Source organism: Muntiacus reevesi, chromosome 3 (assembly GCF_963930625.1).
Source record: "Muntiacus reevesi chromosome 3, mMunRee1.1, whole genome shotgun sequence".
Taxonomy (NCBI): domain Eukaryota; kingdom Metazoa; phylum Chordata; class Mammalia; order Artiodactyla; family Cervidae; genus Muntiacus; species Muntiacus reevesi.
In genome coordinates, this window is record NC_089251.1 from 86,903,004 (window position 1) to 86,928,121 (window position 25,118).

The 25,118-nt window shown below is 34.5% G+C and overlaps 1 protein-coding gene across 8 annotated transcripts in view; it reads right to left on the reverse strand.

Annotated features, from left to right (window-relative positions):
* The window catches only part of BIRC6 (baculoviral IAP repeat containing 6), a 213,817-nt gene that overhangs the window by 132,504 nt on the left and 56,195 nt on the right, over nt 1-25,118 (reverse strand). For 5 of the 8 annotated variants that reach the window (XR_010662357.1, XM_065929465.1, XM_065929460.1 and 2 more), the window contains exons 11-23: nt 21,594-21,743; nt 18,426-18,651; nt 16,128-16,288; nt 14,989-15,120; nt 14,382-14,513; nt 11,786-11,964; nt 10,585-10,718; nt 10,043-10,204; nt 9,821-9,952; nt 9,061-9,158; nt 7,311-7,458; nt 6,179-6,312; nt 1,795-1,941 (exon numbers count right to left, since the gene is read on the reverse strand). Coding sequence is in view for 7 of the 8 variants with exons in the window: in XM_065929465.1 (XP_065785537.1) it covers nt 1,795-1,941; nt 6,179-6,312; nt 7,311-7,458; nt 9,061-9,158; nt 9,821-9,952; nt 10,043-10,204; nt 10,585-10,718; nt 11,786-11,964; nt 14,382-14,513; nt 14,989-15,120; nt 16,128-16,288; nt 18,426-18,651; nt 21,594-21,743 (1,935 nt within the window). In the remaining variant the exon portion in view is untranslated. The remainder of the gene's footprint in view (nt 1-1,794; nt 1,942-6,178; nt 6,313-7,310; nt 7,459-9,060; nt 9,159-9,820; nt 9,953-10,042; nt 10,205-10,584; nt 10,719-11,785; nt 11,965-14,381; nt 14,514-14,988; nt 15,121-16,127; nt 16,289-18,425; nt 18,652-21,593; nt 21,744-25,118) is intronic. The other 3 variants (XM_065929463.1, XM_065929462.1, XM_065929466.1) reach the window with 2 other exon arrangements.

The window sequence follows — 25,118 nt, forward strand, 5'->3', positions numbered from 1 at the left end:
AAATGTTGTTTCTTGACCTGGTAGTCATGGGCGGTTTGTGTTGTGATAAATTGCTTCCCTATACAATTGTTTACTGCACTTTTCTGCATGAGTATTGTATTTCACAATTAACATGTTTCAAAATAAAAGGAGACAGAAGTTGAGAGACTACACTCATCTAGCACCTTATGATCACAACTCAGGATTTTGTCTTAAAATTTAATAAAATCCCTCTGCTGGCAACAATTTTGATCTGACTGCAATACAAAGTTGAATTATTATAAAAGCACAGACTTAAAAAAAAAAAAGCATAGACTACTTTTGGCACGACAAGAAACTGGTCCTATTATTTGCTTTGCAGAAGAAATGGGTAGGAATGTAAAGGAATACTTTTTTCAAATCAGATCTTTTGTTTTAAATTTCAAACCTTCTGAAAATATTACTTATCCAAATACATTAATTTTCTTAAAATAAAAAATTAATTTCATGACAGTTCCAAAGAAAAAGCCTGATTTAAAAAACTAAAGAGTTCTCAGACCTCCTGGTGGTCCTATGGTTAAGATTCTGTGCTTCCACTGTGGAGGGCATGGGTTTGATCCCTGGTCGGGGAACTAAGACTCTGCAACCAATCAATCAATAAATCAATAAATAAAACAAAACTGAATAGTTTTCTGGAAGTTTATTTTCTTGTTATGGCATGTTTCCATACCACACTAAATGTGTAAGTTTCTATAAAATGACTGTAATAGTCCAAGAAAACAAACATAAGTAGATATTGATCCTTCTGGCATCTCCAAGTAAAAGAAATAAAAAATTTTACTTTAAAATTAAAACTCTCAGCTAGATAAGCTATGAATTTCATTTAGTGGTTACTTCCACAATTGCAAGAAATATGATTCTGAATAAAAAGGCACTCAAGCAACTGTTAAGCTCCCTTTAAAACATGCTGCCATTCTGCACCCAAGTGATTAAATTTTTCATGACTTTCATGACTTCTAAGCAACTATTTTTACTTTCTGAAGAAACAAAGACACTTACGAAAAAACACAAACAGTAGAATTCATTCAAGACAATATTTAAAAACACATCTGTGACTATAATACAAATATAAAATCATATTCCAATATTTCTAATTACAAAAGCTTCAATTATTTGTGCCCAGACAGAACAATGTGTAACACAGATCTTACAACATAAAGAAAAAAACAAAGAAAAAAAGATGTACAAAATAAACAAGTTGTCATCAATCATTCATTTAAAGCATCACCACCACACAGACTCAAACACACAAATAGCAGGTTCATGTATCCAAAGTTATTTTAAACTAGCTAAAGAAACAGTTTTCCCTCTGTACTCATCTCAAATTTCTCACAGACACTAACAAATATACTTTTAGCTTTAAATGCAAGAAATAACACCATGATGTGAAAACTACACACAAGACTGGCCGACAGTTGATGACTACTGCAGATGGATAATGAAAATAAAAAGTTTATTGTACTCTTCCCTTTACTTTTATCATGTTTGATATTTTCCAAATTGAAATGTTTCTAAAATTCCACACACACAAAAGCAAAAAGATTTAACGTAAGGTTCTAGAATGTAGGGGAAAAAAACCCATGAATAGACTTAGAAAAGATATGAAACTACTTATGATTTTTCCTCAGAATCTCCCTCCAACCAACAAGTTTCTACTTCACACAACAGTAAAGGAGTTTTACAGATAATATAAACAGATATGTAAACTTACATATCACTTTATTGCAACATAAAATATGTAATAAAAAAATGCATATAACAAAAGAAGGTACATACCAGTAAACGTACTTGCATCATCCCTTTCTATTCTTGTCCCATCACTAGTTGACACACAAGAAAAGTGCAGAGGTTCAACTTCTAGAAGTCCAGTGAGAGATGTGAAACTACCTTCAGCAGCCGTGCAACTACTAACCTTTCCATTTCCTAATACAAAGGAGAGACAAGTTTTATAAAGGGTGAAATTAATCTTAACAAGGCAACAATCATAGTGAGAATTGTAGCCACTACTTCAATTTTAACTACAAAGATGTATAAATGCACAAACCTTACACAGGGCTTCAACAATGGACATGGTGTTAAGAAAACTCACAAACAGCAGGTACAACAGAAGGTGCTACAGTACTGCTCCGTACTACAGAAGCAGAGTTGTACAGAAGCAACCATTAACAAGAAGCATACACATTAACAAGAAACTAGAACAAGTGATTCAGATTTTAAATGAGGAACAGAAAACAAAAGAAAAATAAATATTTTAAATAAGGAAAAAATAAGACGGCTACTTAGATTTAAGCATGCAAAAAAATCAGAATATATTCTATGATATCAAGTGTATAAATGACACTAAATTAAAATTTAAAAAATACTCTTAAGATATTAGCAAGATTATATTCTAGAATGAGATATACTGCTTTATAATCATAAAAATAAGTTAGCACATGTAGCAGTAAGAAAAAAAATCAAATGGTCACATCCACGCAAACCATAAACGACAGAAGACTGGATGGAAGAACCCAAAAGAATTAAGAGTGTATATGGTACCATGGGAGGAAGAGGGAAATGTCATTTTTAGTACTTGTCAAATTTTCTAAAATCAGAGCAATACTTTTAAATAGAATTCTTTATCAGACAAAGTAAAACAGAAAGAGAAGATGGAAAGAATGGAGACAGAGAAAAAACCTAAAGGAATAAATTAAACGCAAGACTAAACGATCAAAACCTTATTCTCCAACATCCATTTGCACCCAGCACAGGACCTGATACATGTGTTAAAAAAAATAATAATAATTTACTGAGCACTTATTCAATAGAAGACATGGGAGATACAAGAGAAAAATGACAGGCCCTAGTTGTCATGAAATGCATATTCTATTCAAGTTTACCAGATATGAAACAAATAATTATGCAATTGAACCTTAAAAAAAAAAAAGTGCTACACTTTACTTAGGAGAAGTTCACAGGACAAATAAGTCAAGGGGAAATCAATCTAAGTGAATGGGCAATAAAATACTTCCAGGATGAGGTGAAGAGATTCATGTGAAGAATAAAAGATTTTTATGCATCTACTCCAAGGAGGCAGAGGAACCCAGGCAGAAGAAATGACATGAATAAAATCTCTTCAGTAGAAAGGAACATGGCACATTAGAGGAACTGAAAGAAAAATGTGCCTACCGGAACATTTCTCAATCCTAAAATCTCCACACATCTTTAAAATAATTAAAAGAACTCAAATATTGAGCTTTCATTTATATTGGTTGTATATATAGAGAGATTTACAAAAGTAGAGACTTTAAGAAGAGAATATATTAAACATTAATTCACATAATAGTAATAAATTAATCTGATTAGATATAAAATCTTTCATTTTTGATAAAAAAAATCACTGTCTTCTAAAACAAAAATAACTTAAATGAGAAGGGTGGCAAAGTCTTACATTTTTGCAAATATCTTTAATATGTGGCTTATCAAATGAAGTTGGATTTGCCTATCTGGATCCAATCTATGACAGCATGAAGATGCTTTGGCAGAAATACATGAAAAAAATCTCTGACAAAGAATATACATAGTTAGATAAGAAAGGAATATTTTAATAAAGTATTAAATATTCAAAAATTTGAAAAGTGCCAGTTTAGGATTAATTGCAATTATAGTATCTGAAATCTTGAAAAAGACCTTCTCAAACTCTGCTATAGCAAGATTAGTTGGCCTATCTTATTCTTTTAAGGAATCTTCTGTCCAAGTATGATGATGACTCACCACACATCAACCATTTGGAAAATACTGGTTCATTACTATATACAGATCTTCCAAAAGTTAATATACTTGCTTATATAATGTCAGAAAATGACACTAATATCATAGCCCATCAGAAAAGTCATTGTGTATTGAGAAGCTGTCAAGCTCTCTTTGGAGGACAAAAGTTTTCCAGAATTCTAATCTTTGCTTAAAAGTTCTACTTCTAACATTGGCAACAAATAACTATCAATTGGATGGATACTGACACACTTTTTAAATTCATTTTCGAGAAAATACCTGCCAAATAATCAAATCTGAATGAACACTTTTTGTTTCTCATTCTTGCAAATAAAAATGGCATTCCATGAAATCAGCAACAGAAGTTTACAGCTATAACAACTACACAAGTTCATTTTCTTGAAACAACCATGGTTCCTCAGTATGCGGCACAAATGTTTGATGCACACTTCTCATTTCATCACAGAATATTTAAAAGATGTGTACTCCTGGGTTCAAAATTGAATAAATTAGTGATTTTAACTATTTCATCAAAGATATTTCTAAGTAAAACCATCATGTTTCTGACTGTTAAGTGTATGGGGAAGATCATCATGCTTTCACATAATCAGTACAAAAGTCTATGCAGAGAAAAGGGCAGATAGGAAAACAGTTGACCCACGGACTCCCTGAAAGGATTCAGGGACCCTGAGAGAGCCTATGGACAACACGTTGAGAATCACAGGACCACAAAAAGAAAACTAACAGGGGAAGGGAAAAAGTCAGATCATACAAGATCATCTATGCTATATTAGAGACTTTGGATGGTACAATCTTGGGAAGACATGAAAAATACCTTGAGAGAATAATCAGATCAAGTTTACATTTAAAAATGACTGCAATCATTACACTGTAAAGGATGAACAGAAGTGAGCCAAGAACAGATGCAGAATAACCAGCTGGAAAGCTATTTGTTAGTCCAGGTTCAAGATGACTGTGACCTGGACTAAAATCCTGTGATCGTGAGAGGTAAGAGAATGGGCAAATTGCAAATACAGGTTGGTGGAAAAATAGATAGGCTCAGATGACAGCCCCAATGTGGAGGATGAGAGAGAGAGGGAGAGAGGATACAGTTCACATTTCTGTTTTGTGCTACAGACGCCATTAACTGAAAAAGGAAATGCTGCAGAAGGTCTGATGGTAAGGAATAAAAAAATAAGACATTCATATGGAGACGAATAGTCATTCTAAAATGAATATGGCTGCTCTTGTGTATTTAACCAACCCCCTGGCTTGGCCTGAGCTTTATGGTCTTCTCCTTACAGTTTCTCTGTAACAAACTTCATTCTATCCTAAAGTGTACAGGAGGCATCTATAGTTCTAACCCCTTCTCTGAGGTCTACTCATAATTTGACATGTCACTTAGACACACACTGGCATGAGGTAATCAGAGCCTAAGTCATCAAACAGAATAATTTATTAAAAAGCAAGAAGACCAGATGTATAATATAATCTCTTTCATTAAAAATGCTCATAAACACGGGTAGCAAACAAGTCTAAATAGCTAAACATTCTGTTAACAACGGTAACCTAAGAGAATGGAGAGGTTAAAGTTGAGATATTTTGCATTTTATTTTTGTATTTTATTTTTCTCTTTTGTTTTTTTCACAATTCATAACTAAATTTAAACAAAACTGAGACTAACTCTCCAAACTTACTTGTATTTAACATGGTAATTATCATGTTTACAAGTAAATTTTTTAGCATTTTGGTTTACTAATAACAGTTGTAACAAGTTCAATAAGAAGGAAGAAAACAAAAAATAAAGTGATTATTGTTCTAACAAAAACAGAAAAACACCAAATTCTAGCATCTGAAGAGATTATACAAAGTGTTATACATTCAGTCCTAAAAGCATATTCTTTAGAAGCGCATCCCAGAGTACATGTAACACTGGGTACCAAGTTTACCTCAGAAGAGTATGATAGAAGATGCAGAAAATTATTTTTTCTTTCTCCATCTTTGCTTACTAAAAAAGCATATATATTCCTTTTATTTTCTGTAATATGAAATAATATGTTCTCTGATTTTACAGACAGCAAAGGCACACCAAGTAAAATTGGAAAGACTACAACGAATAAACAAATTTTAGTCTATTAACATTAAAGTCATACTAACATAATGAAACACACACAAAAAAGCAACAAAAAAACCCAAATTTGCAACCCTGTCAAAAAGAACATCAATATTTTTTGATGGGGGAACTGAGAAACAAAGCAAATAGTTTAATGATTCACAGACACAAAAGTTAAGTTCCAGAAACTTTTAGTTCCCAAAGACAGAATGGAATAACTACAATCTATTAAAAATTGACGGTATCTTAAACCAAGGTAAAAAATTCAGAAATTCCTTTAATCAAACATTTTACTACCTGAAAGTACATCTGACAAATCAATTTCATCAGACTGGACACCAACGCTGCTGTTGTACACAGTTTTGCAAGAAGAGCCACTCATCTCCAAATCAAAGAGGACTGGATCGAATGGTGAACTATACAATCCGTATCTGAAAAATAAAACAAGGTCCTAGCGATTTTCCTGTCAGTCATCTAATTAACAAATTTTCTATTTACTTAGCTTTAGCACTTCCCTGGTGGCTCAAACGGTAAAGCGTCCACCTACAATGCGGGAGACCTGGGTTCAATCCCTGAGTCGGGAAGATCTCCTGAAGAAGGAAATGGCAACCCACTCCAGTATTCTTGCCCAGAAAATTCCATGGACGGAGGAGCCTGGTAGGCTACAGTCCATGGGGTTGCAAAGAGTCGGACACGACTGAGAAACTTCACTTCAAAAGCAGTTTTTATACAGGGCAGAAGGAGACACTAACCAGATTTAACTCAAATTCACTGAACTGTGTTCCCTGCAAGCCTATGCTCCAAAAGATACAGTTCAGAGACTCAATAAATGTGATTTCAATTAAGCTGGTAACTAATGAACCAAGACTGAACTTTCATCAGTAGACTGAATCAAAAAAAGAGGCTTTCAAGCACCCTTCCCTTGCCTCAATCATGACATTGACTCAGCAGAAGATATAAAGGTTTTTGGTAACATTTCATCAAAATCAAGATTTCTAATCAATAAAGATGATTATAAAGGTGACTGCTTTAAATAATAGAACACTCTACTTCAAAAGAACTCAAATCTAACCTTTAGATATTTCTTATTTAATTATGTTTAAGTTTTAGAAAATCAAATGGCACATAAAGAATACTAGTTAAGGGCAATACATGATTTACAGTTTCACCTTACAAAGTTTTAACAATGAAGAAACAAATTACCTTAAGTGCTTTTTCCACTAGCAAGAAACACCAGTTATAAAGATTTTTAATATAATTAGCCCTCCAAATAAGCATCTTCAGGACTTCCAAAGTTGTTAAAGGGAATTATTCTCAGAGAAAATAGAGGGAAAGAAAACTTAAGCAAATACATATCATAACAGTTCTGTGCAAAGGTAGTACCATATCCAGAAAGGCCCATCATTAGTCATTTCATAAGTTAAAATACCTGGTCTGAAGCAAAGCCTCCATTGGTGTTAACCTGTCCTGTAACTGTCTGGACACAGCAGTAAGCAGAGACGCACATGCAGTGCTGCACCCAGCCAAGTCATCATCTTTAACGTAATTCAGCAAGACAAAATACCAATAGACAGAACCTGAAAACAACAATAACAAATTAATGTTTCTTTTCCTCATTTCTCCTTCACAAAGAAAACTTCAGATTTCACATTTATGAGTATGTCCTCTTTTCCTAGAATGATTTTCTGGAAAGAAAATCTGTACGGGCAAATTACAAAGAAGGACTAACTCCCTGGAGGACTCTAAGATGATGCTGACAAAGAATCGCATTATATTTTTTGAGAAGTGTACAAAGTCAACCTAGTCATTTAGGTTTTCAGTAAAGTGAGATGACTCTGATGGACATTTTAGAATAGCCAGAAAAGTGGAAATGTCAGATCTTTCAAACAATCTTTCCTAAAATACTCTTTCTCTGTACGAAAAATTTCAAAAACAATAAATGGGAATGAGCTACAAATAACATACTTCAGCAAGTGAATGAAGTGTAGTCATTCTATATTGCCAGTTAGATATAGACCAAAGTGATCTTAAAAGGTGTTCACGACGATGTATTTTTACTCTTTTATAAAACTTGAGATATCTGAGTACTAATTACACCCCATAATTTAAGCACCCAATCTCTAACACTGCTTTCAAGAGACTGTTTTAAACACCAGAAACTATCACAGTGAGCAACCAAGTCCAAACATTCTACTCTATGTAACAAAAGAGTTTATAGTTTTAGTCAATATATGTTAAAGGCAAATATAAATGGATTCTTTGTCTAAATTAAGATACTAATAAAATAACCATTTATCCGGCTTCCCGGGTGGCACAGTGGTAAAGTGTTCACCTGCCAATGCAGGAGACACAAGAGACACGGGTTTGATTTCTCAGTTGGGAAGATCCCCTGGAGTAGGAAATAGCAACCCACCCCAGTATCCTTGCCTGGAAAATTCCATGGACAGAGGAGCCTGGCGGGCTACAGTCCACAGGATCACACTGAGCAGCAGCAGCAACCACTTATCAACTCACTTTAAGCAAGCTTTTTTTCTGATACACCACAAAGGTCAAATTCTTGTGGAATATGAGATAACTTTTTGAATGGATTGGTTATTTATGAAATAAAAGACTGTGAGAAATGTCTTCAAAATAAATAAATAAATAAATAATAACACTAGGTAAAGGGCAAAGCAGTAGCCCTTCATAGTAAATTCCTACCTGATAACTACATTCATTCTTGAATGGCATTTCCACAGTTTTTAGGTGCTGTAAAAAAAAAAAAACTCACTGGTCCCTTTCAGAAAATTCCAATTTGCCACAGACCCTACCATTCACATACTATATGTGTATGAACCATTTAACTAATTTATGATATCTCTCTGGCATTTACAGACATTTTAGTTTGTAACATCTGATCTACCATCACTAAACAACCAAACAACTCAATTATTTTAAGGAACTCCACAAAATGTATGAATTGAGATGACCTGATTATTTAAATCTCCCATAACTTTTTCCTAAAAATATTATCAAAAAGAGTATCTTCCTACTCAATCACAATTTAAAACCCCTTAAAAAACAGACAAGCTATAGAAAAAAAGAAGACTAATTGAGAAAAAACAAAAGTTACTAAACAAACATACTGTGAGATAATTCCTAAAGTTATAGTTATTTTTGACTAAACAAGTTTCACATACCACCAGTTGCTGCTGCGGGTAAAAACGACATATTATCAAGTAAGGCCTTCAACAGAACAGATCCAAATCCAGGTTGACATGGGTCGCACTTGCCATTACTGAAAAAAAAAGTTAAATACATTACTCAAGGTAATTAATTCTAAACATGGTGTATTACTCTTAAAAATCTTTAAATGTGTTCATACAGACTGAAAGAAACCTGCCTCAAAGCCCTGTAAACATGCAGAAAGATGGTAGGGACTGATTATACTAAGGGTCTTTATAACTGTTTTCTTATGCAATAGACCACTCTTTTTTTAAACCAAAAAGAGCTAAAAAGCAGGTATAATCAATACAGACTATTAATTTTAAACATTTCCTAGATAGTTTCAGGGTTTAGAGAAAATGATGTGCACAATGCTACAATTAATTCTGGGAAAACTGACATAAGTGGTAACAGAGGCCTCAGGTGAAGAATCCAAAGACAATCAGGGACAGTGGGCGTGAAAGTGAGGGAAGAGCTCCCCTTACAAACTCCCCCAAATCTTCTAGTAAGCAGAGAAGCCCAGCTGAATTCTTTTATTACTAGATTTAACATGACATTTTGCCCAAAAAACCCCAAACTTCTTCCCTAGGATCTCAATAATACTCATTAAGTTTTAAAAATCCACTTACATTATACATATAATCAACAAGAACCAAATGACCCTAGACACAAGGTATCACCTGCCAAACTACAGGAGCACCTACAAAGTATATTTTCGTCTTAACAATCACCAACCTGATGCACAAGGCTAGAAATCGAGCACACTTGTGGGCTATGCTTCGTCCTGCCTCAAAGAAGCAAACACGTACAATGTCTGAAAGACATTTTCGTGTTTTTGAAAGCAGGCTTTCATTTCCTTCCTTCGAGCTGCAAAACAATAGCAGGTGTTTACGCTCATGTTGAACTTCCAATCATAACATCCAAAGGGCAATCTGTGGTAAATAAAATCTTATTAACCTTCCAGGTCCATTCGAATGTACTCCAGCTAACCAACAAAGAATATCTAACACAAGACTCTGGGCATGTTCTGTGATTTGGCCATCATCTGCTTTTCTACACAAAGTGTTGAGTAGCTTCTCATGAAATTCTGAAAACTGCAACATGGCACATCGCTGCACTCTACAAAAAAAAAACCAATATATGTATATATATACACACACACACACACATATACATAAATACATTAATAATCAAGAGAGAAAAATAAAGCTATTTCAACCTGGTTGGACATCAAATATTTCATTTGGAATCATGAATATTACAATTAAAAAAAAGAAGAAGAAAATTACCTAGCACTATATGAACACCAAGGATGAAACAATGAAGTGAAAAAACAATATATACCATCACTGACATAAGTTCTTAAGAGAAATAAAAAGCAAATAAAAATTTTCAAGGAAAAGTTAGGATTTTAAAATTTTGTGGATATTGATATATTTACTGGAAATTCTTCCTTTGTACTCCTATTATTTAAGAACAGTACAAGAAAATGAGGTTACCTCTCTTTAGAAATTGAAGTTTTCTTAAATCTTCGGATGGTGACTGAGACTTCTTGAAGTAAGTCACAGCCCCGGAGGTTTTCAGATTTACGGGTGCCACTTGTATTTTCATTTTTAACATTAGAGGATTTTTCCTGAACATACAAAAATAAGTAATTGAATGAACAAATGAAACAAAAAGTTATTTACCATTCAAGTTTATAAATAAAAAAATATAACTGAACATAAATCTCAAATCTCAAAACATAAATCTCAAATTAAAATGATAGCTTTTACCCTCATATTCAGTAAATGACTATTTTACTCCACTGTTATAAAATTGTTATACAACTATAACCGTGGAAGAGACACAGTCACGGCTTAAAGGTGACAGCCCAGTGAATAAAGGTTACCAAGCCAAAGGCTTGAGTCTCAGTCGCAGCTACCGCTCTATGAGCTATGCCAGCTCCCCAGTCTCTAACGTTCCCTCACTTAAAATATGAAAAAACAGAGGTAATAGCACCTGCTCTGCCTACCTCAGAGTTATTTTGGGGCTTAAATCAGATAAAGTACACAGAAGTTCTTGAAAAATTGGAAGACCTATACAAATATAAGATGGATGGTGTTACTGATATTGCTATTGTTGCTTATGGATAATGATGATAGAGAAATAAAATCTCTAGTGCTCAAGAAAGTCCAAAATCAAACAAGTATGAAGAAACTGCATGATATAAAGCTAGTTGTAGAAAACGAACATGAAAATTATATCTCTGAAATCAATTCTCAACTTACTTCTCTTCCTGCAGCCTCCCAAATGTTTACCAAAAAAAAAAAGTGGTGTGTTACCAGTAAAGGGCATAGAAACAAATTCTTACACACAAGGAAATAAGCATTATGGTCCAAAATAATTATTAAGGCAAGTGCTTACTAGCAATTACTCCCCAATGAATATAAAAGAAAGACAGCTTAAAGTTAATGTAAATATTTTCTCCTTCATTATATTTTTTCAACTTGCTGCAGAGAAAAACTACAAACAAACCAAGTTGTCCATTAAAAAAATCAATTGTGGGCCATGCTACTTCCAAGAGTGTATCAAATCTCAACTATAACATTTAAAATAGCATGTAACAGTTCACAAAATTCTGTAAAGCAATTATCTTTCAATTAAAAAATAAGCAAATAAAACCTGAATGTTACAGTTTAAAATGATACTGTTTCATACCTTGCCTGCTGCAACTTTTGCCAAGAGTGAAGCAAGTGAATATCCCTTGTTACTCTGGTGTTTTAGGGATGGAAGTCTTACTACAGGACGTATGCCACCATTACAGATGTCATCTGTTCCTCTTTCATTCACTGCCTTGACATGGATCAAAAATGAACGATATTTTCCTCCTGCCATACCTAGAGGAGTGATGCAGAATGGGATAAATTATTCAATCATCAAAAAGCAAAACTGCTTTTTGTTTTCATGCTGCTGCTGCTGCTAAGTTGCTTCAGTCGTGTCTGACTCTGTGTGAGCCCATAGACGGCAGCCCACCAGGCTCTGCCGTCCCTGGGATTCTCCAAGTAAGAACACAGGAGTGGGCTGCCATTCCCCTGAAAACTGAAAGTGAAGTCGCTCAGTCATGTCCGACTCTTCGCGACCCCATGTACTGCAGCCCACCAGGCTCCTCTGCCCATGGGATTTTCCAGGCAAGAGTACTGGAGTGGGTTGCCATTGCCTTCTCCATTTAGTCTTCATATGGTAAGCTAAATAATTAACTCCACAGAAAGAAAAATACACTTTTCCAGAATTTTTAAATTATACTATTTGCATATAATATGGCTAAATAAGCTTCATATATGTTGGCAACAAAAGAACAAAAAGCACAGCATTTATATGAAGAACATAATATAGAAAGTTTTGACACCTGGCATGTTTTATCCCAAGGAAGTTGGTCATTTCAACCACAGAAATTCTGTGAACTACAGAAAAACAGAAAACACTGTCACTGAAGCACCGCCCGAAATAATGATGTATTATGATGTGTATCCATCCAGCCCTTTAATGCATGTACGCACACACACACACGTGCATGCATACATACACAGCATTATAGTATCACACACGTAAAAAAGCACAGGCTTTGGAGCCACTATCTGGGTCTGGTAATGGTTCTGCCATTTTATTAGCCATGTGACAGATTAAACTCTCCATGGTCCAGTTTCTTCCAAAATGAGTAAAAATAATAATAGTACCTACCCCAAAGGTAATTAGAACACTTATAAATGCATGGCAAAAGGAAGCACTCAATAAATATTAGTTATTATCACCAGTTTATGTTTTATATATTTTAACTAAGTTGAAGTCATACCATACAATCTATATGTAAAATTAACTGCAAAAATACCCTCAAACTAACATACCCATGAGCAACCCATAAACTGCTGCCTAAGCAGGTATGAAATCCTTCTGTGATTACAAAAGCTACTTTTGTTGTTCGCCACTGATCTGCCCGACTACTGTGCTGGCACTGCACTGTTATATTCTTCTTACTGCTGCACTATTCTAGGTTCTAAAATCTCTTAAGATCTTCCTTTTCAGTTTTCTTTTTCAACATGTCTTTGGCCCACATCATCCTTTTATACATACACAAAAATTTAGCAATCATTTTCTCCAGTTCAAAGTTTTAGGAATTTGAAGAGAAGAATAGTCACTTCTACTAAATTCCAAGAAAACTAACACTTTTACATTACTGAGACTTTTGAAATACACATTATATAATCTATCCCTAATTTTGTCAATCTTATGGACAGAGAAGCCTGGTGGTCTACAGTCCATGGGGTCGCAAAGAGTTGGACATGACTGAGCAACTAACACACACACACAATTTTGTCAAAGCCAACATTTTAATTTTCAAGTAAGATTTTAAGTTTCATATTCTCATTTAACACAACTAACTTACACTTCCAGCAATATGAGAGGTTTTATTATGTAGTTATTATACAGTTTTATTCACCACTATAACCTAGTATGTAACCTAACAAATCACAGGGTCTCATAAACTTTATGAATGAAAAAGATGTAGTCAAGGGAGTACAATCAAGCTTGTGTACATACTGTATTTGTAACTAAAGGGAAGTGTGTGAATGGGGACAAACATTATAAAGGGAGTGCATACATTTTAAAACAGTTGTTATTTAGGTGGTCTGATATTTTCTTGGTTTACAGAAGGATCTCCACAGCCTTCTCACCTCCAATTTTACTTTAAAGATTGAGGTGTCTCACTTGGATTTTTTAATTCACCCATGAGATACAAAGGTGACATAAATGTCTTACTACTGCAATATCTAATATCTTACGACAGAAGATAAAATATATATTGTAACTTGTGTTTAAGACACATCATTACATCTAATACTTTCAAAACTCCTCCATAAAAAAACCCTTAAGAGAAGATATCATAACAATATACAACAAACACCCTGAAAACACATGACTCTATATTGATGGAAAAGGCAAACATGCCAGAACATAATGTTTGGTTATTTGGAAGAATTCTCTATAACATGTTAAGTCATACTACATTCATCTTCTTTGTGCTTTTTCAAAAAGCACTGAGACCCTCAAGACACAAAATGTAGGATCTTAAGTTTCACATAACAATAGTCACTGATGAAAGGAAATTACCTCAGCTATCATGAAACTGATAGAATCATTCAAGAAAATTCCCCCAAAAAACAGTATCTTATTTTGCTGAAATCAGGTTATTTTTTTTAAATCTACTTTTACAACTGTGGGACTATTTATTCTGCTTTTGTAAAACATGTTACTTCACCTTTAACAAGTTTGGGGCTTGTTAATGTCAACATCCCAGCATGCCCCGACAGATCAAGGCCACTAGCAAGCCACACTGGCCCACAGAGAATGTCTTCTTTATGATCTTCTAAAAATGGACATAATCTAAGACCTAAAAAGAAAAATACACATTTTTCTTTTAAATTAGTGTATAATTTAAAATGTAATATTTAATAAGCAAATATCCATCCCATTTACATATAACAGCACCACACAAAATTCCATACTTAGAATGTGTTCAAATAAAATTTGCTATCATGCTAAGGGACTATAATCGTTATCTGATATATTATGCTGCTTTTCATTCCCATATTATTTACATTCACCTTGATTTAAAAAGAAATAAAATCATGACATGATTTCAAATCTCAAGATATTAAAAAACAAGAATGCAAGTATTAGCACAGCTGTGTTCACTAAGAAGAGCTGAAAATTAAAGCGTACTGCCAAGCAGAATTACAGGTTATTTTTAATTGTGTTCTTAAAACCACGTTTTTGCAAGCCATAAAGAAATCTTTGCCAGTAGGATGCATCTGGATCACTACTCCTTCTACTGTCATGGACAACAGCTCTGTAATTTAACTCACACTGTGATTCCTCTACATCCATGTGTTGCACTTCTTCATTCAAATCAACCAGGGACGGTTTCCCATTTTGTTCCACTTCAATGTTAAGAGCTGGAGACAAAGGAAAGGTGATCTGCCTATCTACTGCTGTTTCTAGAGGATAAAAATATTAGTAAACTTAATGTTGCTTAATATCAATGATCTATGTGCCTAAAATTCTAAAATTCTCCGTTAAATTGGGAACTACAGTGATTTTTAAAATGGTTGTTAGGGGAGGAAGAAAATTAGATTCAACTGTTTTATATTCTCTTCTCTCTTTTAAAGGTGGCAAAATATTCACCTGAAGAAATAATCTGCTAGCCACTAAACCAAGAATTCTTACCCTAGGCTATATAGTACACCACCTGCAGTTTTAAAAATACCAGTACCTAAGTCCTACACCAATCAAATCAGAATCTGTCATGATTCAGAATTATACACACACACATACACACATATATACACACAAACACATATATATACACAAACACATACATACATATTTGTAAAATAGGAAATTATTCAGGTTTCAAAGTTTTTATCCCTGGTGTGAAGTAGCCTTTTACTCTGAAATTATCCCTAATCTTTTAAATTAACCTATTAAGACGAAAACACTGAGAAATAACATCTAGTTCCAAATATGTCAAGTATGTATAATCTATTTTAGTAACTCAATATATCAAATTCTGAGTCTGTAAGAAAGATAAATAAAGATGAATATATTCCTGGCACTACATTCTGAGTTTTACTAATAACCTTAAAAGAATATATGCATTCCATAACAAAGTTCTTCTTACAAACAAGTCTCCTCTCACAAAGAGAAATGTGGTAAGTGCAGTAATGCTAAAAGTGAAACTAACTCACAAAGGAACTAACTGCCTAAAACCATAATTAAATTACTCAAGTTTATGCAATTCTAAACAACAGAGAGTTACTGAGAAGTTCTTCAATGTTCTCTGGATAAACTTCTCTAAACAGAACCACAAAAAAGTAGAGAAGGAAAAGAGCACAGGGGTGTGGGAGCAAGAAGGGATGTCAAATCTAGACAGTCAAGTCAAAAATTAGTTTTTTTAAGAAACCCAACTACATGATAAAATCTTCAAATTTTGATCCATTCTTACCATTGACTTTCCCTAAGCCTGGAGCTTTATTTTTCAGCAGTGTCACTTGTATCTGTGGAATACTGGTGATGTTTGAGTTCAAAACAAATTTGAAGTCCACATGTCCAACCATACAAGCTTTAGGTAGAACCAATTCAAATACATGTTCATCCCAGCTGTTGCTGTCAAATAAGGGAGAAAATGATAGAGTGAAATCTTTCTTTAGCTGTAACCATCTTATCACTAATATTACCTTTCATACTCTGATGTGCAGTCTCCAACAAAACCGAATGCTTCTCAGTGGGATTATGGGAGAAGACAAGCAGTTCTACTGAGAAAAGTTAAACTTAGGGCAATGAAGAATCTTACCTCAGGAATCCATACCTGCCTTGGGCACTGTATACTCCAAAAAGCCCTTGTTCCTCTAAGTGCGAAATACTGTGCATCAGAATTATGTGCAGACTTATGAGCCCACCCTGATTTAAGAGTGGGGTCACAGGAATTTGTATTTTAAAATGAGAACATTTTATATTTCTTATACATGCCCGTTCTCTGATTTAAATTCTGTATATGTGCTAAAAAGTAAAACTCCTCCACTAAATTTCAGATTCAAATCCAAATGCCTACCAGGTATCTCAAACTTAACATAAGTAACCCCAAACTACTTGATAACCAATTCTAAAAGCTGTAAAAAGAAATTCTATTTTTTAATGAGCTCAATCCAAAACATTAGTCATCCTTAACAATTGTCACTCACACCAGATGCTCAGTACACCAGCACATCCAAGCTGTATCTGACCACTATTCTCACTGCCTCTGTCAATTGTCATCATGGTCCAATTCACCGTCACCACCACCACAATTACCTGAATTACCACAACAGCATTCAAGTTAGAATTCTCGCTCCTGCCTCTTCCCTCTAATATACACACCACAACCACTCATAACCTACTATCAACACAGTGGTCTTAGTATATCCTTCTAAAACATAAATCATATCACATCACTCCTATATTCGAAACTATCTAACACCTTCCCATCTCACTCAACATAAAAGTCTCACTGTAGCCTATAAAGACATTCATGATCTAGTTACCAACTACTTCCTTTGATCTCACTTCCTATCACTCTCCTCCATGTTCACTGCACGTAACCAGTAGCCTCCATGCTCCTCCTAAAATCTGTAACATATACTCCTCAGGATCTCCATACTTTCTGTTGTCTCCAAGTTAATGTCCTCATGGAAGCCTTTCTGAGACTCCTTATATAAAAATATCACACACATTTTCTCTCACACACAGGTGCACACCCAACAACTCTATCGCCATTCTATTTTAATGTGCTTCGAAGTTTTTATGACTATATGACATAGTAGATATCAGTCTCAACAGCCTGTCTATCACCACTAGAATGTAAATTTCATAAAAGCCATTTTACGAGTACCTTCCAAAGTACCTGCACAACTGGGAGATTGGGATTAACATTTACACACTACTATGTAACTATATAGCACAGGGAACTCTACTCAATACTCTGTAATGTCCTATATGGGAAAAGAATCTTAAAGAAGAGTGGGTATATGTATAACTGATTCACTCTGAGGTACAGCTGAAACTTAACACAGTGTAAACCAACTATACTTCAATAGAAAAAAAAAATTTTTTTTTAAAGGGAACCCATATTAGCAACAACAAAAAAAGAAGTACCTGTACCAAACAAACATTTAAATATTTAGCCACACAATCTACAGATCTATTTAACAAACTAAATGGAAGGAGGGATTACCCTCAGCACTTTATCCTACAGCTAAGAACAAGCATGCAGGAATTTCCAGGCTTCCTCGATGGTTCAGTGGTAAAGCAGGAGACACTGGTTAGATTCCTAGTCAAGGAAGATCCCACCATGCCACAGAGCAACTAAGTCCATGCCTTAAAACTACTGAACCTTAACCTAAAGTTTGGGAATCACAACTACTGAGACCACGTACCACAACTACAGACGCCCACACACCCTAAAGTCCATGCACTCCAACAAGAAAAGCCAACGCAATGAGAAGCCCACACACTGCAACTACAGAGTAGCCCCTACCTGCAACTAGAAAGTCCACGCAGCAATGAAGACCCCGCACAGTCAAAAATAAACATTTTTTTAAAAAAGAATATAGGAATTTACAAAACCAAGGTGACAAATGAAACAAACAAAACTGTTAATATGCAAAAGCTAACAGAAAGAGTAACATATATGTAATAATTCTATGTTGTCACTATAAGATGAACTTAAAACTTAACTGAAATTAAATACCTTGGAAGAATGTTTTACCTGTCAGTCTGTAGTTTCCAGGTTCTAGTATGCTGAGCAGCATCCCCATGATGCTGCTGATGCAAATGTTGAGGATGCCTCCTTTGCTGCTGTTCTTGTTGAACTTCCACCCAGCAGGGTGGAACAGTAGCTGAAAACCGTGGAGTCAAAGTCTCAAAGCGGGTTAGTTCCACTAGAGATGTCAAGATGTCAACGGTGAATGGCTGGTCCACCAATAAATCAACTCCTTAATAAGAGTGAATGCAGAGTTTGAAATTGGTTTTAAAAGAAAGAAATCTTAATCCATGTTTTTGTCTAGTCAATTACAACATTTGCCAAATAGCCTAAAAATGTAGGCTAAAGTAACTAGCACTAAGTCCATAAGGTACAAGAAAAATCCACCTCAAATATTTTAAATTATAGAAAGGGAACTTATTATTGGAGAAACCCAAAATCAACCTCAGAAGAGCCCTGACCAAGATTTAATAAGCCCCAGATTAACAAGGGCAACAAAAGGAGCGGTGCTGAAATGTAAGCCCTGACTTACATCAATAATTAATTTTTACACTTTGTTATTTACAAAACACAATGTTAAACATATGCAAGCACACGACACCTGCTCCTTTTTACTCTGTTAAAAAGTAATTAAAAAAAAAAAAAATCAAAGCTATACTGATGGCAAAAAAACACAATCCAAAAACTCAAAGCAGTATTTTTTCCACTTCTAGGGTACTTAAGAATACCCTGTACACATACCAGTATTGTAAGAGTAACAACCTGATTCAGAGAGATAAGTTTGCTTTTACAAATATATGTATTCACATCTTTGGAAAGGCTAACATATGACAAAGCTGAAAAACTTGTTTCAATTAACAAAAAAAAAATTTTTTAAGACTAAAATATAAAATCTGATAAATTTAGAATAGTTTCACAAAGAAAGTTTACTTCTATAAAATTACTATAAGTGTATTCAAAGTATGTTTTTCCTCAAAGCTTCAGTTCAGCTCAGTTCAGTTCAGTCACTCAGTCATGTCCAACTCTTTGCGACCCCACGGAATGCAGCTCACCAGGCCTCCAGGTCCATCACCAAATCCCAGTTTACTCAAACTCATGTCCATCGAGTTGGTGATGCCATCCAACCACCTCATCCTCTGTCGTCCCCTTCTCCTTCCGCCATCAATCTTTCCCAGCATCAGGGTCTTTTCAAATGAGCCAGCCCTTCGCATCAGGTGGCCAAAGTACTGGAGTTTCAGCTTCAGCATCAGTCCTTCCAATGAATATTCAGGACTGATTTCCTTTAGGATGGACTGGTTGGATCTCCTTACAGTCCAGGGGACTCTCAAGAGTCTTCTCCAACACCACAGTTCAAAAACAAAGGGCTTTTTTTTTTTTTTTTAAACAAAGGGCTTTTTAAAAAGCCCTCAAAGTTTAGGGCTTTTTAAAAAATGACTGAAGCTATTAATATTGTTTGCAAACATTTAACAGCATATCAATGCTCCTTTACATTATTTACTGGTTTATAACCTAATTCATCTTTACTAAAGAGTATATTATGGATTTTATATGAAAATTATTATGCCAATATCCCATAAAATATGAAAACATTCAGTATGTTAGCTTTTTAAACCAACTTGTATAGTTAATCAAGACAAGCAAGTCCAATTATACATAGCAAGAGATATGAGTCACTTTATCTCAACAGAGGATAATCTTGCCTCCCAAGGGCCACATGGATGGAGGCAACTGTGTCTACTACTGGAATCGAGTAGGTAGAAGCTACATATATGGCTAATACAGCACAAGACAGACCTCCCACCACAAAGAATTACCTAGTCCGAAATGTCAACAGTGCTCAGAGTGAGAAACCCTGAAATAAGGTACATATCACACAAGTAATCACTAAAATTAAGACTCATCATACCAGTAATCACACAAAGCTTGCCTTTAGTGCAAAGAAGAATGATCAAATTCCTAAATGTACAGATTCACAAAAAAGAAATAACAATTTTGTGTGTTATTTCTGTTTGGAATAAATTTGAGTTTAAACACATTTTTCATTAAAGATTCATTAAATTTCTTTTAAATGCTGCTGTTAAGTCGCTTCAGTCGTGTCCGACTCTGTGCGACCCCACAGACGGCAGCCCACCAGGCTCCTCTGTCCCTGGGATTCTCCAGGCAAGAATACCGGAGTGGGTTGCCATTTCCTTCTCCAAATGCATGCATGCATGCTAAGGCGCTTCAGCTGTGTACAACTCTGTGAGACCCCACAGACGGCAGCCCACCAGGCTCTTCTGTCCATGGGATTCTCTAGGCAAGAATGCTGGAGTGGGTTGCCATTTCCTCCTCCCTTTTAAATGCTAGGCTTCTTTTAATAGTTAGGTTGGGGAATAAAGTGTGGTAGGTGCCAAGGATAAAATATATCAGCACGTGGAAGTTACAAAAGGACCGTGGTATAGGGCAGGGAAGGAGAGCTTAGTAACAAATGAACAGCATGAAGCTGAATATACTTTACAAATCATGGAGAGTTTCCAATGACTGGAGGTTGAGCGGAAGACCAGAGTAACTAGTCCACAGAGCACTTAAAAAGATTTTTAAGCAGGAGTAACAATGCTAACAACCTCCTGAGAAACAAGTTCAGGGGGCAGTACATGGAGAAAAGGCAAAATGGGAGAAATCACAAACAAAATCTAACCCATCTAAAAGATCACAACGGGGTGACGAGGGTCTGAAAATATCACCCCAAGGAAAGAATATTTTTTCAGCATTTCTATTCCAGAAGTAATTAATATCAGCCATTCCAGTCACTTTACACTTACTCAGTGAATTCTTCACTCTTTCATATTGTTTTGTTCCATCCTAACTAGACTAAAACTTTCTTAAACAACCAAAATCATGCTGTTACTTCTTAGGTGACTTTACCAAAACTAGCCAACTTACCACTGGTTGAGAACCATTTCTTATTTTAATGTTTACAACATTTTCCAACTACTGAAAACAGAGTGATAAATAATATACAAAAACAAGTCTGATAAAAGAATATCAACAAGGAAATGAACTCTCTCAAAGTAACCAAGAATTGACTACAAAAAATTAAATAATGTTTTAGATTATAAAAGAGTGATTCAGAAAACTCTGAACATCACAAGAATTTGCATTTTTAAAAATCATTTTTAAAAGTTAATATCATACCTGAAATGCCAGGACTTGAAGGATTTGATAAAGGTTTGGAACCTTCTGAAGACAGCTCTATTCCTTTAGAAAGAGATCCATCCACTAGTATGTCAGCTTCATCAATATCATCACAGGTTCCTCCAATTTGGAGAAAATGAAGCTCACCACCTACCGTACAGTAAAATCCCATCAACACAGGTATATGAAAAATAGGTAAACAGACAAGTGCTTGCTACTTAGTTAAGAAACTTAATTTATTCTAACACCACTTAAAAGGCAGAAAAAGAGGGCTACCAAAATGATACATCTCCAACAACTTGAAATCAAATTGTCATGGAATTACAATTTCATATGTGAAAAGAGTTATTTATCTAGTACTTACATGTGTAAGACATTATTTTAAATGTTTAATTCATTTAGTCTTCACAAATAACCTAAAGTAGGGAGTATGTGGCCACTTTACAGATGAGAAAACTGATGCACTAGCTATACTGGAATCCACAGCCTACTCTCTTAATCAAGCAATAGCAAAAGTGAACAACAATTCTTCTTAATTTTTTGAAGCATTCACAAGAAAATGAAACCAAATCAAATTTCTATTTTTCATATTTCTACCACAGAAAAAAATGGAAAGTGAGCTTAGCAAAATATTTAAGAAATAAAAATAAGTAAATAAAATAATTGGAGATTTACTTCCAACATGAAAAAATAAGAGAAATCTTACTCTTAAAAGGCAATTATAAAATTGAACAAACTGTCATTTAAACAGAGTGAGTCAAATGGTGAAAACCAGATTTGCTACTACTGTCACAGGGACTCAATGATTTGCTATCTGAATCCAGCATTCTGTGTGGGACAAGCAAAACACCAGAACTAACCAGGGATTTAACAGAGTTACAAAAACTGACAGAAACATAGGGGACTTGGTAAACATCTCAAATATTCCACACTGATCAGAGGTTGCACATATGTGCAGCAAAGATCAGATGGGGCCCAAGTCATCAACACATTCCCAGTCTACTAAGCCCCAAAGCTTATGCAGAAAAGACCTGAAAGGGCACAAGAGAAAATAAAAATAAAGAAAACAAAAGCCAGGGCACACTTGAACACAACCTTGCCAAAAAAAGGTATCTGGTCACAACCTATTATCAAAATCTTTAGCTGAACGCTAAACTATGTGGACAGACAGGTAACATATAAGAAACAAGTCTTTAAAAACCAGAGTAGAAAACAATGAAAGAGACATCAGTAGCTGCAAAAGAAACAGACTTCACAGATTTAGTCCAAGTGGGTTACCAAACAATCACATGACAACAATTTCCAAACGGGGGGGTAAATCAGAATGCAGACGTTCTACAATGTTATTTAAAATGTCCAGTATTAAACTGAAAATTATGAAACATGTGAAGAGTGACCCATGTTCAAGAAAAACAAAAGCAATGAGAAATATCTCTGGGCACCCAGATTTAGATTTAGCAGACAAATACGTCAAATGAAGCTGTTGTAAATATTTTAAATAATAAAAGGACATCAGGTATAAACAATTCAAAAAAGAAATGGTAAAAATGAATCAACAAATCATCTAAACAAATTAGCAGAAATTATTTTTAAAGAACAAAAGGCAATTCTTAGAATTGAAAAGTAACTAAAATGAAAAGTTTGCTAGAGACTCAATGCAGATTTGAGATGACAGTAGAAGGTATCAGTGAAATAAAAACAGATCAATAGTTGCATGTTATATATGAAAATTGTTAAGAGTAAATCCTAAGAGTTCTCATCAAAAAATAATAATAGATCAACGGAAGTAACAACAGAATAATAGGTGCAGGAACAATCAATAATTTTACATACAGCATCATTCCTCAAAAATGAATGTGAAATAGAGACATTTCCAAATAAACAAAGACTGAGTTTTTTGCTAGCCTTACCATAAGTACTAACAAAAGTCTTTCCAGATGAGCTGAAGGCAACACAAAATTCACAAGAAAAAAACAAAACGCCAAAAGTAGGTGAACATACTTTTTTCTCATGTAACTTTTTTAAAAGATAAAGACTACATGAAATAACATTTTTTGGTTGGATTTATAACTCATCTAAATGTAATATATAAGACAACAGTAGCACAAAGCTGGGAGAGAGAAAAATCAGAGCCAAGTTTCTGTATTTTACTAGATTTAAGCTAGCATTACTCTGAAGTAGACTGTGATAATCCAATAAGAAGACAATTTCAAGAAAAGGTATTAAAAAACAGAATCAACACAAGTACCAGTGACATCACACCAAAGGACAGAACAGGAAATAATTGGTAGGAAGCGTTACAGGTCAGTAGTACCATACTTCCACCACTGGGAGTATGGGTTCAATCCCTGATTGAGGAACTAAGATCCCATATCCCACATGCTGTGCAAAAAAAGTTAATTTATAGCACTAATTGTAGGTTTTAATTAACAGACTCAATGTTTCTCCATGAGATAAGTCTTATCCAATTTGAATATACTTACGAGACAGTGTCAAATTCATTCGATTTATAGTTTACAGTGCTTTTAAAATTCTACTTTATGGATTGTTATTTGAACATTTTAAAACAACTTTTTGTCTCATCTTTTCAAATGCATCTTGATCAATTAATCCTTAAGCAACTGGGGAATAATTTTTAAAGCAATTAACTTCTCATGTTTTCTCTTGTCCTTCAATTCATCTGAATTCCATCACAATCATGATCACTTCCTAGAAATTGTCATTGTCTAAACTCCATGAAAACAATGATCTATTTTATAACTTAAATGCTATTTCTCCTCTGAATCGCCAAAACCATCTCTCATCAAAAATTCAAATCATTAAACTCTGATTGCATTTGTGAAAACTACTAGCATCTTATGACTACAAGCCCTGGGAACAGGTCACTAAGATTCCAAAACCACTTCCATTTCGAATGGCCTACAGCAAGTTAAACTGTTTTCATTTTTTTTAATCTTTCAGATTAAACTATACCAAAAAGTTCACAGTATAAAAGTTCAATAAAAGCAGGCTCTCCTACTTTTATTATATTCTGGCAATTTAATGTAGTTTAAGCACTCTGATGATGACAGACTGCCCAGGTCTGAATGCTAACTCTGTCATTTATTAGCTCTGTGACTTAGGCAAGTTAAGTTACTTAACCTCTCTTTCCCTCAGTTCCTTTTTTTTTTTTTTTTTGAGATAACTAAAATGAAGACAAAACTAGTACATACCTCATAAAGTTAGTGTGATGACTAAAACTAACAAAACTAAAACTCTCACAGAAATGAACTGGCAAATACATGATTAAGCTCAAGTTATCCTTGATACCACATAGTATTTTAATGATTTTTTTTTAAAGTTTCATTACTCTAAAGCTATTTTAAACTATTCCTTTTTTTTTTTTTAAATAATCTAGTTGGATGTTGATGTTATTTGGCTTTTCCCCCCATGTTATTTCACTAAATGTTTCAAAGAAAGCAATCCACATCACCACATCCACCATTATCCTTCTTAGCCAAACTCTTGAAATCTTTTTAAAGAGAG